General features: G+C 40.3%; 1 protein-coding gene across 1 annotated transcript in view; it reads right to left on the bottom strand.

Annotated features, from left to right (window-relative positions):
* Positions 1-591: 591 nt before the first annotated feature.
* LOC139915454 (alpha-2-macroglobulin-like) overlaps positions 592-18103 on the bottom strand; it is a 33936-nt gene continuing 16424 nt past the window's right edge. The window contains exons 16-34 of the mRNA XM_071904091.2: positions 16842-16988; positions 16598-16706; positions 16320-16497; positions 15259-15484; positions 14496-14622; positions 11059-11180; positions 10847-10898; positions 10327-10410; positions 5462-5638; positions 4340-4415; positions 3620-3776; positions 3278-3352; positions 2684-2846; positions 2401-2588; positions 1883-2095; positions 1242-1366; positions 970-1060; positions 788-856; positions 592-705 (exon numbers count right to left, since the gene is read on the bottom strand). Of these exons, the coding sequence (XP_071760192.2) occupies positions 592-705; positions 788-856; positions 970-1060; positions 1242-1366; positions 1883-2095; positions 2401-2588; positions 2684-2846; positions 3278-3352; positions 3620-3776; positions 4340-4415; positions 5462-5638; positions 10327-10410; positions 10847-10898; positions 11059-11180; positions 14496-14622; positions 15259-15484; positions 16320-16497; positions 16598-16706; positions 16842-16988 (2493 nt within the window). The remainder of the gene's footprint in view (positions 706-787; positions 857-969; positions 1061-1241; positions 1367-1882; positions 2096-2400; positions 2589-2683; positions 2847-3277; positions 3353-3619; positions 3777-4339; positions 4416-5461; positions 5639-10326; positions 10411-10846; positions 10899-11058; positions 11181-14495; positions 14623-15258; positions 15485-16319; positions 16498-16597; positions 16707-16841; positions 16989-18103) is intronic.

The following is an 18103-nucleotide window of genomic DNA, read 5'->3' as shown; positions in this document are numbered from 1 at the left end:
CCTGCAGCACAAGGGTAGATGTATTCTGTCTCAGCCTGGTCACCTGAGAGGAAGGAGGAGAATTGTTAAACTGGAGAGAGAGAGAGAGAGAGAGAGAGAGAGAGGCTGAACAGGCAAAACACTGAAAGCTCCTTAAAGTCCCAAAAATTGGAATATGCTGCCTGTTTGTGGTTGTTGTGAAAAGTTACACAATTCATAAACAAAAAGGATTTAAAAAAATGAATCAAAATTTGTATGAATCACGACTAAAAATGCTTAGGATTTGCTCTGTTTGAATAAATAAAAGATTTTCTCTGATTTGCAGCTTGATTTGTAGAATACTTTGTTTAGGATGCTATCTGAAACACTTCCTCTTAAGCATTTGAAAATTCATTCATTCATTAATTTATTCATTTATTAAATCATTCATTCATTTTCCACGTAATGGGAGGCTAGAGTATATCCCTGCATACATTAGGTCAGAGTTTGAAAATTGTAGGAATTTACATTACTGTTTTGATGATTTTTCATTTCATTTTTAATTTGGAGCATAGTCTGCCAGTGTGTAATGTAGTAAATGGGTTTATGGCTTTGTGTAGGAGCATTGTGTATCTATTTACTTGTCTGGTAGTAGTCATAGATCTTGACCACTGCTGCCTTCAGGTTCTGCACTGGGAGCTCCTGCACAAGCTCTAAGCTGTAGTTGATGGGTATTCCAGACGGTACCTGTTGGCAGAAACATAGATGAATGATCAGCGACAGATTTGGAGGACATCATCTGATATTCATCGCTGTGAATTCCTCTCACCTCCTGTATGTAAAGGAGAACACGATCTTCTTTCTGGTCGACACGATCCACCAGCAGGGCGCGCTTGAGCTGTAAAGAAGTAATATTCAGCTGGGTTATCTGTGTATCCTGTCACCATAACATCTAAGAATGATGCAGTGACAAAACTTCCCATTCAGGTGAAAGACACTCCAATAACTCACCTTTTTATAAGACTCTAGGTCTGGGACAAATCCAGAGAGCATTTTCATATCCAGGATCACCATGTTTGTCATGGCCTCTTTTCCAGTATATCTGTAGTAGAACCATAAAGGTTTGATATTGTACACAGCACTATTTTACTTTGTATGTTTAAAATAACCTACAACATAGCATACAATTATAATTATAATTAACTAATTATTAAGTTATAAACAACTTCCCCATGTATCACCAATCACATTGCTGTAGTCTAGACCTTATGGTTGAGCCTTACCGGAATGTTATTTTCAGTGTGAGTTTAGGTCTCAGAGACTTGCTGGTGCAGTCCGCCTCTACTTTGACCAGGATGCTGAAAGTGGAGTCATCAGTAGGAGTCGGGACGTTGTAGCGAAGAGCCATCTGGGAAAATGATACACAAGGATGCTTTCAGTAGTCATGCAAAGTAATCAAATATTTTATAAGTTATATTAAGTTGACATTGGCTACGTTTAGATACACAGAGAATTCCCATCTTAACCCAGTTATTCCAGTAACCTTGTTTTGGGTTGATGCACACAAACATCATAACTGGGTTAGAATAACCTGGTAAGCTTATACTCTGATGATGAGGTAGCTGCCAGCCAAACCTTTTCATGCTGTTTTGCTGGCGGATCGTTCTAACTGTGGACGGGACAGCTCAGGTAGACAGGAATGTTCTGTTAAAGGTCCCATTTTATTCAGTTTCATGATTTTGCTTTCATATATACTATGGCTCAGGATATGAATACTGTTTATCACAGGGTATCAAAGCTTAAGCTGAGTAAGACCTTAACCAGAGTATGGTCAATGTACATCTCTTTGCTTGTTAACAGTCACTGATATCATCAGAAGGAACAATGAACCAATTTTAGGAGAGTTACGAGCTCGTCCACTGACCTGCATTGAGGCACATGCAGTACCCTTCACCTCCAGGCTGTACTTTCCTGTCACATCCTGCAGCGCCCTCTCCTGGTAGAGCAGCTTGTTGCTCTGGTTCACATCAAATGTCAGCTGGCCGCTGGGAGACTGGACTGTCACTGTGCTTGAACCATCTGGACTGAACACCAGAGTAGAGTAGAGAGCCAGGGCCTCAAGAGCCACCACTGTGTCCTACAACACACAAACCCAGTTCCACCTCAACAATAGCAAACAAATGTATACATACTTGACTAACATATGAATTTACATATGTTTATATATAAAGCACATTTCATATTTAATAATCCATATTTAAGTATTAAGTGTTTATTTTTTTTGCCAGTTAGCTAACTTGCGCTCTGATAAACTGTGGTTCTTTAGCTCCGCCCCTTAAGGATAAACTCAACCAATGAGATTATTTCTGCCTCCAGAACAGCTCTACCTCAGAGAAATGTTTGCAGAACTAAAATTCCAGTCTGCCGCTGTTTGATCTGTACCTGTGTAGAGGAGAAGCCTCCATAGGAGTTCTGCTGGCTGGCCAGCCACCTGACGATGCGGGAGGCGTAGCCCAGGTCTTCAGTAGTAGGGGAGGCACTGAGTTTGGCCAGCAGCACATAGGAGCTGATCTCCACAGACAGAGAGGCTGATGTTTCTGTGGCTTTCTGAGACCAGTGGAGGAAACCCCCTGAAAACATCCACCCACAAACACAAAAAGGGCACAGTGTAAGTTACCTTGACAGTAATGAAGCAATAACAATTTGCTTTAGGAAGATGTCTCACCTTGTTGGGATGCAACCTTGTCAAGCACCACCAGAAGCTGAGCCCGGGTCTCCATGTCTCCTGCCAGGGTGAAGACGTATGCCAGCAGAGCTGTAGTGTAGGTGTTGCTCAGATCATTGATGGACTCCCTCAGGCAAGACAAGCTGCTATTCACCACAGTATGCTTTAACAGATAAATCATGTTTTGATCAGTACATGGACCCTTATAATAGCTCTACTTTCAAGAGGTGAAATTATTCCATATACCTTAACAGAGCAAGTGAGAGATGTCTACTCTCTGAGGAAAAGTCCTATATAAGAGCTTTGTCTGAGGTGTGTGAGTTAAAAAAATCATAGGTAAAAAGAAACCAACAAGACGTCACACACAATGATCAAACTTGATGAAATCCAAATTGATGCAAAAATGGACTAAGAAATGTAAAGAAATCTCAGTCGTTTATTGCATCTGTTGGCCTCTTTTGGATTTCTTCCTTTATTTCTATCAGTGTACGAGTTTTTGTTGGTTTCTGTATATGTTAACAGGAAATTCCTTTCAATCGTGCAGCTGGGTGTGAAAACAACATGAGATAGTTGTACTGGAAAGAGTATACTCACAGATGCTGACATATTCATCTCCAACAAGGCAGTAGTGATGTAAGCACTGAGAGTCACTTCATCTAACACTCCACCCTGTAGAGAGCAAACATCATGTGTTCATTGTAATGACGATTTTACCTCCAACGTCCAGGGTGGAATTATAGATAGCTACTAGTGAGCCAAAGGGGAATTCCCCCCTACTTGTGACTGTGGGTGAAACTGGGACTGCTGGTGCCTCATGCATTTATCTATTAGAAATAAACCTCACTCAATGAAAATTAACATTTCTACCCTCAGTGTGTGCATTTGGTCAGTTTCAATCATGTTCATACAAACTCAATAGAGACGTTTCCCCCCTACCTTCATCCTGTTGTTAAAGAGTTTTCCAGACTGTTGGAAACAGCCATTGCTTTGTTGTTTACTCTCCAGCCAAGTCTTTGACTGTTCAATTATTGTTGGGTCAATGTAGATGAAAGACTTTGCTTTCACAAAGGATCTCAGCACAAAAGCAGTCAACCTGAGGACAGGCAAAACATGATTAGACATTCACTGACAAAAAAAAAACAGGAGGCACTTGAGCTGCCGGTTGTCTTGACATAATCACATAATATGATAAACATAACCAGATATACTAATGAGGTCATTAATTAAGCTAACAGATGCATTGCTTAGCAATTTTTCTTTGGTATCATACCTGTCTTCACATAACACATGGGTTATATTTGTGTGAACTCTGTATCTTAAAGCATTAAGGAATTATAGTAGTTTCAAGAAAATCAGTTTTTCTTCATTAATAAGCAAATGTATGCAGCACTATTCATAGCATCTACTGTCATCTAAAGTTTCTATCATGTATTGTTCTGAAGTAATTGTGTTCAGAAGAATGAGTCTACACACAGTCAGACACACACACACACACACACACACACACACAGACAGACAGACAGACAGACGTCACCATGACGACATAATGTCCCACATACCATGTGCTGCGGTGGAGGGACATAAAAATGCTTTCTGTTCAGTGATAGTGTTTGTGAAGACAGATGAAGCGTGGATGTGATTCAGTAACTTTCTCACCAAGTGTTCCCTGTTCCTGATCCAAATGTGCTATAAGCACCGTCGCTGTGCTTGTAGTTCAGCTGCCTTTGGTAGCCTGTACAAGGTTGAAAACATGATTATCATAAAGTTATGACCAACAAATGCATTCAGTGAAATACTGAGATTCTACTCTTTACATTCTGTAAAAGACTTTCTCAAATATTTTGTTCAAATTATATTTCTTTTGCCTCTAAAAGCAAAAGTTGTTGAAAACAATTTATAGGCTCTAAAACTAAGCCTAAAAGTAAACCTAAAACTAATAATAAAACTAAAACGATTCATTCCAATGTCAACAATCAACATAGTACAAATCCCTAAAATTTGATCTGTCAAAAATGTTTCACATAGGTTGCAATGTCCAGGGACTTAAAGTGATATTTCACTTCTGTATAAGATAGTATATTTGATTGTATGTCAGTTATTGTTTCATGTCATATGTCCTAATCATTCCAAGTTCATCCTATGACGATCTAGATAAGTCATCCATGCTTTCATATCTTCTCATTTTGACTACTGCAACTCTCTCAAATCCTTCCAATCACTTCTTCACATTTTTAAAGACTTTTTGTAAGGTTTTATTGGATGTCCTTGCATATTTAGTGTTTTACTGTCTTTTACTTATGTATTTCTATCATGCCATGTTTTTATGGTTTTCTGTAAACTCTGCCACTCTGCTTTTAGAAAAGTGCTATATAAATAAAGCTTACTGTTAGTTTTATCCTCATAGGACTTCTGGAGCGGTCAACTATCAACACCGACTGTGCTGGTAACTACAATGGGAGTGAAGTCACTTGGTAACTTTTCCTTCTGGTATCTGAGAATCATACTTCTAACACATATACCAACTAAAATTACCAAAATAATATATTTCCACTGCACATTTTCAATATGTCGATTTGTCTATTTGCAAGTACAGATGAGAAAATGCCCAAAAACCGGTGGTGGCAGGCGAAACTCACCATCAAAAATGAAAATGTTTTGCCAAAGTGAAATGTAATTTTAATACTTTTTACACATGACTTTGTGTCACAGCTTGATAATAACCCAGGGGTTTGAAAAATGTTCCTTTTTGGCTGCAATCTCAGAGAAATAGAGGCTCACCACTGGTCAGGAAGTTGGTAGCTTTCTCCTTGATGGCTGGGGTCAGCTGCTGTGTGTTGCTCAGGTATTGGAGGATGTAGATATTGGGGGCCAGGAGCGCCATGTTCTGCTCTCCACATCCATACGGCATCCTCAGCAGCCCATCCAGGTTCTTGAGGGCCCGGCCCAGGATGTCGCCTGCAGAAAACAAGCACAGATCCTGTATAGACCCACGACACATGTTCAATTCTATGCACTGAAGCACTGCGACAAGGTTAAATTACCTAATTCCACTAACTAAATATCACAAGGTAATAACGTTACCTACTATTAAAGTTTGTAGGACAACAGAAGACATGTTACTGTTTACAAATCCTGTTACTAGCACAGGCAAGTTTGGAGCAAATTGTAGAATGTTAAATTTCACTTTTGTTTTCACACCGAGAGACTGTGGATTGTGCACAATGCTGCTGGTCTGTGCATCTCCAAATGACAAATATGACGTGATGCGTACATCAGAGATTGATTTAGATCAATTTCTATACACTAACTTTTGATTTTGTGCCTCTGTATGAGAAACACTGCATGTCACAGTCAAAGACGCCCTCTAGAGGTCATTTCACGAAGCGACAAATGTCTGACTGACTGCCTGACCTGAATTTGCCTCATGATGCCCTCGGCTGCGCTGTGGGAAAAATTACTCTTTAGTAACTAACCTAACCTTTAACCCCTAAATACATTGGAGAGACACATTTGCCACTCTCAAAAAAACTTTCATCTTGTCAGAATAAAATTTTATTAGATAAAAAAATAATCCAAAACTACTTTTGTAGAATTTATTTTATTAGCTAATATTTCATTAAAGCCCCTGTGTAGAATTTGTGTCTAATTATATCATCCTCATCCTCATTTTGATACCATAAAAGTTTGTCAGTAGAAAAATCAGACCATCGTGGAGAACATTGGTTGAGTCTATGTGTTGCTTTCAGTCTGTTCATGTTCTGTGTCCTTGGATATGGACTGGCACGAAGTGCCATACTGACTTATGGCAGTAAGTCAAACCAAACCGATTGGCTTGAAGTACCCAATCCCTGGCCCCCCGGAACATGGCAGACCAGAGACTCCGGTCACAAAACCCCTGGAGCCCCACGGACCCATCGGCGTCAGACCGACCAGAGTTAACTGGGGCCGGGCGTTCGCTCGTCGGAGAGCTAGATGGGAGCTGAAGCGGTTTAAGACCAACATACAGCTGGCTTTCTTTCACCTACACATGTAAGTGAAATACCAAGAAGGGTCTCAAGTTGTGTTACCGAAGCTTTTAAAGGTCCCATATTCTATACTTTCAAGTGTTTTATTTTATGTCTTGAGGTCCATTAAAAGCTATTTGTGTGGTGTCATGTACCAAAAACACTCTCAATCCATTTTTACACATTCATTTTCCAGCATCTCTCTGAGCCTTGCCAAGAACAGGCTGTTTCTGTTGCTGTGCCTTTAAGGCTTATTAATATTAATAACCCTCTGTTCTGATTGGCCACAGACCCGGCAGCTACAGACAGTGACCCTGTTTAGACTTGGTTGCATCTTGCATCTTGGGCGATCGGATCACAAGTGGACAGCGCTAAATACAAGTGTAAACGACCACCAAGACGCATTGTGATCCGATCACTCAAACCACTTGCCGAGGTGGTCTGGGACGCATTTGACCACATATCTTTTGTAGTGTAAACGCTAATGCGTCCTGATGCGTCCCCGACAAGGACATAACAGGAAAATACGTCATCAATGCAGGACATGGTGGTTGTTTTGGTGACAGCGTGCCAACGGTCCTGTCAATCTCAACAGTTGGAATAGCCCGTACATGGATATTAGTTCTTGAAACATTGTTGTTTTCTTAGCTAGCCTGTGCTAAACAAATCTGGCGCTTGTCTGGCGACAGACTGACGTAATAACTGTGCGCGGAGCCCTTTGACCTTCTAGCGGAAGTGACGTAGGCAGTAACGACATCTGAACACAAGTGGTCAGCTGGACACCTTGGAGACGCATGATAAACACAGGTGTAAACGGCAATGTGTCTCGGCTGTCCACTTGTGATCCGATCGCCCAAGACGCATTTTAAAACCAAGTGTAAACAGGGTCAGTGAGAAGCAGGGAAAACTCTCCTGTAATAAACAATGACAACCGCTCAACCATTTTGAAAAAAACACTTTGTTAGTCTATTATTTCTTACAAAAATGATAATGAGCGAAACTTTGTGACGCCACAAAGTTACGGAAGTCCAAACAGCTCGTTTAGAGGCTCGCTTTTCTAATATGGATTGTGTGGATTTAGTTGGCGACCGTGTGTTTTGATACTTTCACAATGTTTAGATAGCACATCTAACTCCTTTATAATCAAAGTTGTCCTGTTTTACACCATATATTTTTTTAGGACCCGTGTGGTTTATATCTACGGTTATATGTAATGGCATAGTTTATTTATTTTTTAGGACCCGTGTGGTTTATATCTACGGTTATATGTAATGGCATAGTTTATTTATGTAGTCAGCTACCTCTACAGTATGTAACCTAACCACTTGTCGGTACATAGCCGGATGCCGACAGAGAGTGGGGCTACAGAAGGGAAAGAAACCATAGCGACTTACATTAGTGAGCAGACCATGCATTCCTGCTGTCCAGTCAGCATGCAGGTTGCAATTGCATCATTTAGTCCGCATTTGCCGTCTGGTTCAACATCCTGTGTCGGTTCATGTGTCCTGCCTTCTGCCAGCTTGATCGGCCGTTATTGCCTCATTTAATACAACTCCATACTCCGATTGTGTTACTTGATTTATGCCTAGTTTGTTAGCGGTAGCGTTTTCCATTAACTGCAGCTCATAGCATCAAAATAGTAAATGTTGGATAGGCTATGTTCACAAAGAAAGCAGTGGAGAACCTTCAGGGCCTTCAAGGTATTCTCTGAAGGCCCTAATCCTAAAATGCTAAAATGGAAAAAGAAAAACATTCTGTCCAACAAATCTGTTTTGTCTATATTATGTGTTGAACCATCTTATATTTGTGCGAGTGTCTGTGCGTGGAGAGAAATGTTCTTTTTTGGCAGTTATGTGTGTTGGAAAAATTCAACCAATCAGAATTTTTCTCTGGTGTTGCTGGGTGGAATTTCTACATCGGCTTCTCCCTTCAGGGCCTTTGGTGTCTCAGTGGAATACCTTGGCTATTAATTTGAATGACAGCTTAATGTGGTATAGACAATTTGAACAACCAATCAAATTTGGATTTGTAGCCTCTGGGCTCTTCTTTTAGATTTTCCCACGGCCTCTGGGTATTCTCGAATGCCCTTTTGCGTCACCGCCAGCAGTGTTTGTTAGCTGAACGCAATCGCTATCTTTCGAACCTTTAGTGATAAGCTAGAGATAGTTAAAAAAGGATGTCCAACACCCAAAAATCTGGATGTTCTCCAACCTTCAAAAGGCTTTGTTCTGCATTTTCAAGCTAGCAACTGGGAATGATAAAGAAACTCCTTTCGGATTTGAAAGCAAAGAATCAACTTTATGACCGGGTCATTGAACAATTTATCCAAAAGGACAGGAGGATGGATTTTGTCTTAAAGTGAACACCACTGGTGAGTTAAATATATATTTTTTACTGCTGGTTTTATGACATTGTTACATCAAACATTTAACTGATGTGTATGCTTATGGACAGACAGCTCAAATTGGTTGAATTTTGTTATGGCTTTGTAATGGCTTTGACTTTTCATGTTTGGTAGTTGTGAGCAAATGGTATACAATGGTAAAGGCAAAGGTGTGATAGTGTGGCAGATTTTACATGCAACTGTGGTAGAGGTCTGCTACCCAGGTAGAGCTTGGTATTTAAAGAAATAATTCGGGTTCGGGCCAGGCTCTGTTTTCATGTATGGAAAAAAGCACAATGTGTTATGCTCCTCGCTTTCTTGAATCCTCTAAAGTGTGGTGATAGCCTATGTGGTTGTACCCATCATCTATGGTAGGTTTTTGTTCATGATTTTGAAGAGATTATTTTGTGGGAGGTACTGAGTGAAGGCCCAGGTCCAGAATGCACAGTTCTCCACTGAAAGAAAGCGATCCCCTAAACATCTGTTAACTCGAATTGTCACAATTGCAAACTAATTCATAGTATAATGCTGTGATTAGGAATAATATAGGAACTAATGTTTGAGCTACAGTTATTTACAGCAGTATTTTGTTTGCATATTCTAGCTGTATGGAGCGGGGTATCGCAAACGCCACTAAAACGTTGCAAAGGCGTTTGCGACAGTGCCATTTTTGGCACTACCACTAGGAGTCGCCAAAATCAACAATTTTCAAATACTACACATAGGGGCTTTAAAAATGTGCAAATTTGCATTTCAAAACACATCTCTGAGTATAAAGTCAGACTGCATTCCTGCATTTGCTATTTCATTCTGATGAATAACTAAATAGTTGGTAATTTATGGAGGATTTGAAAAAAAAAATGTTTTTTTGAGTCATTATTTACAAAATAATATGTACATGGTGAAAATGTCTGACTTTTTTTGTTTTTTGCAATTTTTCTGGTAAAATATCCCATTAAACAGAAATAATACAAGATATCAAAAAAGTCTCTGCCAAATTACCATTTGCTATTTTTGTTAAGAAGCAGAATGCCATATTTAGTGGCTATATCAACAAGTTGTGTTGAAAAAACCTAGTAGAAACGACAGTAATTATAGAAGCTAAATATTTTGATATCTCAAAATTGACTAATCCAGTCAAAATCACCGTTATCACCTGTGGCGCCTCGTCTTATAGCCTATAGGAAGTGAGCCTGTTAACCTGCCAGTATTTGCTTCGTCACAGCAACACTAAATTGATCAATTCATCAGTTTACCCAGGACTGATAGTGAAGCACGGGCAGATCCATCAATCACGTTCTGAGGGAGTTGGAGCTCTGTTTCCTCTGTCAAAGCCTCTCCTAGGTACAGAAAAAAACAACATGAGCATGACCACAGGGACATAAAACAATCACCTTATAGAGAGGAACTCAAGTGGAGGTCACTGCATCTAAGATGTCATTTAGATTCATGTATTGAAGATCTGATTCATTGGCATCCAAAATAGGGTCCATGACCCAAATTTGGCCTGCCATGAAGTTGTTTTTGACTTCCAAAAGGTTCTGGAGAGTAATACATTCTTCTATTTGTTCGATAAAATGCAGTGATTTTGAGATAACTTACTTTAACTTGGCATAATACCCATGAAAACTTGGAAGCTAATTCCCACCTTTCTTTTCAAACTAGTGAATGTCTAAATTACATTTTTGGCCTGCAATCTACCACCCATCTTGCGTTTTAGCCCTTGGCCCTCCAAGTCTAAAATGTTTGGCCGTCCCTGGTCTAAACCATACTGACCTTTTGGACAGAGCAACCAGTTGTAGGTCTTCGTCATCTCAGTTCCCTCAGCCTGAAAAGAATGGAGGTGGAAAATCATTTCATTGTCAGATCTGCAGTGTCAAGACTGTCAGTCGAAGTTACTTTTAATTTTATCTCCAATGCAAACAAGACTAATATAATTCTACAGCCATTGAATATTTTTTGTATCATCTTGTTTTCAAGACACCTACCTGCACAATGAGAGAGCGTGTGACCTTGTCGATGCGACCTCTGTCTGGTACTCTCACAATCTCATTGTCACATAAAGTGACGGATGTCGTAGCCTCAGCACTAATTGACACATTCACAACTCCTGTGAAAGATCAACAGAGTAAATATGAAGTTTAATGATCTACTTCTGATAATTAGGCTGACTTGCAGATGCTGGATATTCTAACAATATCATAATGTTTTTCCACTGAGATGATCCCTTTCATCTGTGTAAAAACTCTTTGTAGGAAAGATATTATGAATTAAATGATGTGTGAGGAATAAAAAAATCCCTTCTAGCGCTAACTCAGTTTCATTAACTAGCACTTGTTCTTACATAATCATTCTATGTTCACAGGAATATTGTAATGGTACTAAGGCCCTGACCTCTAGAGGCCTATTAACAAAGTGTGGATGGCAGACTGACTACTTGCCTGACCTGAAAATGCCTCTTCATGTTGCCATGGGAAAACAAGCACAGATCGTGTACAGGTCCACTAAAGTTATTTAAATACCAAAAGGTACATTACCTACCTTTAAAATTTGTATGGCAACAGAAGATGAGATATCAAGTTATTGTTTACAAATCCCTTTACAAATAGGGATGCACCGATCTGGATTTTGGGAGCAATACCGATTGCCGATATTCTGCCAGCCATATTGGCCAATACCCTGCTGATAACATTTTTTTCCCGTGCGTATGTGTGTGTGTGGGGGTCGTTTGAGTAGAATATAATTTTGTTTTTCCTAAATTATTCTATTCCATTCTATTAGATTGAACGTAAACGTTGATTAAGGACCTGATTGTTGATCTTTGTTTTCTAAATTACCTGTAGCCTATAAACTGATTCAATTGCTTTTTCATCCACTGCATTCTCACACTCATAAGTCAAAAAACATTTTGAAGATTACTGGAAACACATTTTCATTGGCTAATTGCCAAATAACTACGCAACAAAATATTTAGAAGGAGGCTAAAAACTTCTATTACTGTATTTAAAGTTTGTTTCAAATCAAGAACAAACTCGCCCGGTCGTACCATTTACGCCAACCAATTAAGCAGGATAGGAATAATTCACCCCAAAATTAAAGTTCGGTCATTAGCCTACTCACCCCGATGACAGACGAAACAATATGTCCACATAACAGCTGCCTTCACGTGCTCCAGGTAAGCTTGTACTTCCGATTTTGGAGTCATAAATACGGTACAACTTGTAGTCAGCTTTGATTCAAGTACTTCTTTCTGGCTGAAATTATAGTATTTCTGACGGCATTTGAATGCAGCATCGGCTTGCTGCTGCTGTAGTGATGGTTGCAGAACAAGTGTGGCAAATCTATGTGATAATAAGATGAATATTGGACTTTTGGACCCACTGTGCAATCATTTGGCTTCAGAACTCATGGATTATGCTGCAGGAGCTGTTTGGAATAATTGTATGGCATTTTTTCCTCTTTTTGGAACCGTAAACAATAAAGCCCTGCATGGCAGAAGGCTGACACAGAGCTGCATTAGCTAACTGGCAGTTTATTATGTGGATATACAGTACAAACTTCACCGGTGTTAACACTGACATATACTGTACATAATAACCAGATGTTCATTTTTTGGTGAACTGTCCCCTTAAGACAGTCCTTCGATTTTTCCAGGAATATGCTTAGAATAGGGCAATTCTAAATTTGGGTTGCCGTCATTGATCGGTTCTCCTGATTGGGCTTTAGAAAGAAATATCGGAATTCTCTGATCTCATATTTAGAGTGAATATCAGCCGATTTTGATCGCGGGCCGATCGATCGGTGTATCCTTACTAAGACAGGTGAGTTTGGAACAGAGTGTGGAATGTTTAGTTTCACTTTTATTTTCACAACGAGAGACTGTGGGATTGAGTACAATGCTGCTGGTCTGCTGGTCATCGCCAAATGACAGACATGACATGATGTGTACATCATGGTGCATTAGAGATCAATTTAGATCAATTTCTATACATTGACCAACTTTTTATTTTGCCTATGTATGGGAGACACAGCCAAAGATGCCCTCTATCCTCAGCTGTGCCGTGGGAAAAAAAACAATGCTGCGTCACTAAACATTTCAAATTAATCACAAAAATGCGTTCATTTTCCCAGCCCTAAAAATCACAAATCATGATGGGACTATAGAAAGCAGTCAAGAAAAACAACAAATCATAATGGGACTATAGAAAGATGTCAACCAAAACCACTAATCATTATGGCTGGATTATACAAAGATGTCAACCAAAAATAATAATCATAATGGAAGGAGCATGTGGCTTCTGTTGCTCGGTCATGTCGATTTGCCCTGTACAACATCAGGAAGATCAGACCCTACCTGTCTGAACATGCAGCACAACTCCTAGAACAGGCGCTTGTAATATCACACCTTGACTACTGCAACTCCTTACTGGCAGGGCTCCTGGCACGTACGCTCAAACCTCTGCAGATGATCCAGAACGCGGCGGCGCGTCTGGTCTTCAACCAGCCCAAAAGAGCACATGTCACTCCGCTGTTCATATCCCTCCACTGGCTCCCAGTTGCTGCCCGCATCAAGTTCAAGTCCTTGATGCTCGCCTACAAAGCAGCAACCAAAGCGGCTCCTACCTACCTGAACTCCCTCATTTAGGTCTACGCTCCCTCCCGCCCACTACGCTCTGCCAAGGAGCGGCGCCTGGTGCTCTCACCACAAGGCCCTAAGTCTCTATCCAGACTCTTCTTTTCTGTGGTTCCTCGGTGGTGGAACGAGGTACCAAACTCCATTTGATCCGCAGAGTCCCTCTCAATCTTAAAGAAAAGACTAAAGACTCAGCTCTTTAGTGAACACCTTCTCACCTGATGGACTGTGTAATCTAAAAAAAAAAAAAAAAATCTGCCTCTATGCACTGCCTATGTCCTGTTGGACCAGAACTTAGCTTTATGGCACTTACTCTCGTTGTTCTCTCCTGACTAGATCCTTGCTTGTGTTGTATTAAAATCTCATATGTACGTCGCTTTGGATAAAAGCGTCTGCCAAATGGGAAATTGTAATTGTAAATTGTAATAATGGCTGGACTATAGAAATATGTCAACCAAAACCACTAATCAGAATGGGATGTCAACCAAAACCACTAATCATAATTGGACTGTAGAAAGACGTCAACAAAAAACACTAATCACAATGGCTGGATTGTACAAAGATGTCAACCAAAAATAACAATCAGATTAGCTGGACTATAGACAGCTGTCAACCAAAAATACTAATCATAATGGCTGGGACCACAGCACTGGCTGTTGTTGTGTCAAGTTATCAAGTCATCAAACCTGAAAGAAAGCAAAATTTTGCCTCACTTGCTGTCTGTTCACACAGTAAGTGTTAGCTAAATGCATAAATTGACTAAAATTGAGTAGATGAAGGTTTGGCTCTCACCTAAGATGGAGGGGGCCATCGTCCAGCTGAGGGTCTTGCGTTCATTGGCACACAGACAGGATGTGTACTGGTCACCAGAGAGGGGGGTGAGGGTGTAATCTGAGGAGGCGGCTGGGAGCACAATGATCTGTCCAAGAGAGACATAGTTAACTTTAAACTGGAAAACTATAGGAAAAACAACCAACAACCTCATGTCTCATTTCAGGTCCAGTCATGAAAATGTGTGCATCTCCTGATGTGAAACAAGTTGGCAATGTGGCATGGAAGGAATTACTAACTTTTGGAGAAAATCCGACATGTGGAACTGGCATATATTGACAATTGCATAATGTTGGATGAGGCATGCTCTGTACTGAGTACCATTTAATTAAATTCAAAATTGTTTGTGCTAAAAAACTTCCAGAAGATTCCAAATTAAAAATATTCAGTGTTTCCCCAGAAGACTGAATCTGCATTTAGACCATGGGACACTAAAACTCTCCATTAAACCCCAAAAAGTCCCATTACAATAAAATCAGGTTACAGGCTTCCCACTGGCAACCAGTGTAGTATTGATCAATTATATGTAATCAATAAAAACAAACTGCATCATATCAGAGGCGTACACTGACTGGTTGATATCCGATTTTTAATAGAAGACCAATATCGACAAAATGTCTAACCCTAATAAAATCATGGTATACTGGAGGTAAACTGTGGTCAACCTGTCATGGAAGATTGACTTAACTGTAAGTCGTACTGTAAGTGTAAAACCATTCATTACCATGATGCAACTGGGCAGATGGTTGAAGACGGTTGCCTTCAGCTCAAACTCCTCCCCCCGGATGATGGAGTAGGGCAGGCTGAGCTCCAGGAAGAAGGGCTGGAAGACAGTGAGCTCTTTACGAGGAGCCAGACCAAAACCCTCAGGGGACAAGCAGAAAGCCTCCGTCTCCCAGGTGGTGATGGTGTCTGGGACAGTCAGGGCCACATCCTTCGATCCAGACACTCTGGATTAACAGGTAGAGAGAGACACACAGATACTGTAGGTTAACTGGACTGTTGAGGAGACAAATATGCATAACTCTTTGTTATGCATATTTGCATTTGTTATGCAATTTGTCAGAGAAAAACACTGCAGGTAGATGAACGAAAAGCACTTCCTCCTTTGATTAATTGCACAATTACACAATAATAGAGCAATCTGTGATCAGATACACTGTCAGCACAACATTATTTTTAACATGTTTATAATCCTGAAAATACACTTCAGTTAGATTTTCAGCATTGCATGAAATTACCCTATCAAAACACCAGTGTAGTAAATGGTTTAACATAAATTTGAAATGCACAGTTTCTAATGTTCTTTTCAAACTAGCTAGCTATCACGGACATATGGCTGTTTCCCAGCTGGACCACTGGAATGTTGGGACCGCAGCATTAGTGCACAGAAAAAAATAGTGTTCATCGTGTGAATAATGGTTAAGGTAATGGTTGTGTATAACACCGTAATTACTAAAAGAAACCCCTGATTCATTAAAATAAAAGAACTGGCAAATTAGAATAAAGAATGTAGTGTGGTTTTTGCAAAGTTCTTATGTAATTATGCTGATTTGGAGCATTTCACACATTCTTAAATGGTTCTTTATTGCACGGGTCTATATAGAATCATTTGAGCATGTTACTATAGAGAACATTTATAAAAGGGTTCTTTATGGTTCCAAAAAGGGTTCTGCTATGGTACAAGCCTAAAGAGCCGCTTTCTGGTGCTGTGCAGAACCCTTTTGGTTAAGACGGTGGGCCTACAAATCACATCATGTAGCGAGGCTTGTGACAGGAGCTCACCCGACTTCCACAAGGTCCCATATCCAAGTCTCGGGGAAGAAAGTGCGGACTGTCTCTATTGGTGGAAGAACATCAGGAGGTGCAGATCCAGATCCAACGCCACCGGCGGCACCCAATCCCGGTGAAGCCATTCTGGTCATCTCAACTGCTACTGGGTAGTCATATCTATAATTAATAACTGAAAAAAACCCAGACAATATTCAATGAGAACAAGGCAACAATAATACAGTGAACTGATTTATGCTGGTTAATATTCACCATACTTCACTGGATAGAACAAAAGAAAGAAACCTCACCATTGCGGCCATAAAAGTATTCTCTTCCCTTAAACTTGAGACACGAAGGTATTCTGATAAACAAATTTGTCACCATCTTCAGTCCCAAATTCTAGATAAACCAACAACATTTATAGATGTCACTGCAAAGTTGTGTCCACACCATATAGTTAGTCATTAGATAGTTGCAATTCTCTTTACAGAACGAAATTATACTTTCAACAGGAAAATGTGGCATAAAAAGTACCTGGAAAACTGTGTAAGCATCGTCTCTCTCGCCATGTCCATAGTTTGGTACCACAGATCTTTTTGGTCTCACGTGCAAACATGATACAGCATCTTCCACCTCATATGGAATAAAGGATGCTTTCTTCACAGGCAACAACTCAAATATCTGAAAAGAAAGGGTCAAATATAAAAATTGTCATCAAGCTACTCTTGTATAATGAGATGTGGATGATATTGCTTGGAAAGTATAGCTATCAAAATGGTGCCTTTGAACTCCAAAACAGTCCCTCTCTTTGAGGTGGACCCCTACAGTGGGATTCATCTTACTTACATACTGATGATCGCATTTAAATTCTGAAATACTTCCACTCAATATAAACTGAAATTCCTGACTTGTGCGGAAAATGGCATCATTCGGGGCGCCCCAGTGGCTCACCGAGTAGAGTGCGTACTATATAAGGCTCAGTCCTTCCCGCAGCGACCCGGGTTCGAACCGCGGTCATTTGCTGCGTGTCCTCCCCTCTCTCTCTCCCATACCTTCCTGTCTATCTCTCACACTGTCTCTATCTAATAAAGCATAAAAATGCCAAAAAAAATATTTAAAGAAGAAGATGGCATCGTTCTAGATTAACATGATAAAATATATTTCAGTCTGCCAACTCACGTAACCAGATTATTAGTTTACTATGGCGTCTAGACTCTGATCCTGTCGCTCCCTACGAGCGTGCACCTAGCTAGCCAATGAGAGCAGGGAGTGACAATAGGGAACTTCCCCCCCGGGGGAGACCTAGAATCAGAGCCTACAGGTGGATGCTGGGGTGGAGGTGGGGATGATGAAATGATGTATGGTTAGCAACAGCATACTGAGCAGCAGTAACCAGCAGTCTGAGCAGCGTAGCAGCAGCATGGCAATGTGAAAGTGTGTTAGCAGGTGCAGGAAGCTTCAACAGACCACCTTATTGAGAGGGGGGCGCTTGATTAGAGTTGTATGAGTAGTCTGTGTATCATGTGACCGCAGTGCGACGCGAGTTGTCTGCCTGAACTAGCCTCGCAGGCTTCTCTTCATATACAAATAAGCTGTGGAATTTATTAATAAACCATTATGGTCTTCCTTTTTTTTATCCAGGGAAAGTCAGCTTTTCTAGCAAGTCTCTGCTTCACATTCATAGTTCCACACATTCACAGTGGGAGCTGCCCAGTATGCACAGCCTTTAGTCTTCCTGCAATATTCTCTAGATTTGTATATATTTATGTTAATTTTTTTTTCTATTATTGACTGCC

The sequence above is a fragment of the Centroberyx gerrardi genome, chromosome 6 (assembly GCF_048128805.1).
Source record: "Centroberyx gerrardi isolate f3 chromosome 6, fCenGer3.hap1.cur.20231027, whole genome shotgun sequence".
In the NCBI taxonomy this organism is placed as follows: domain Eukaryota; kingdom Metazoa; phylum Chordata; class Actinopteri; order Beryciformes; family Berycidae; genus Centroberyx; species Centroberyx gerrardi.
The sequence above is the reverse complement of the archived record's forward strand: the minus strand, read 5'-3'. Positions and strand labels throughout refer to the sequence as shown.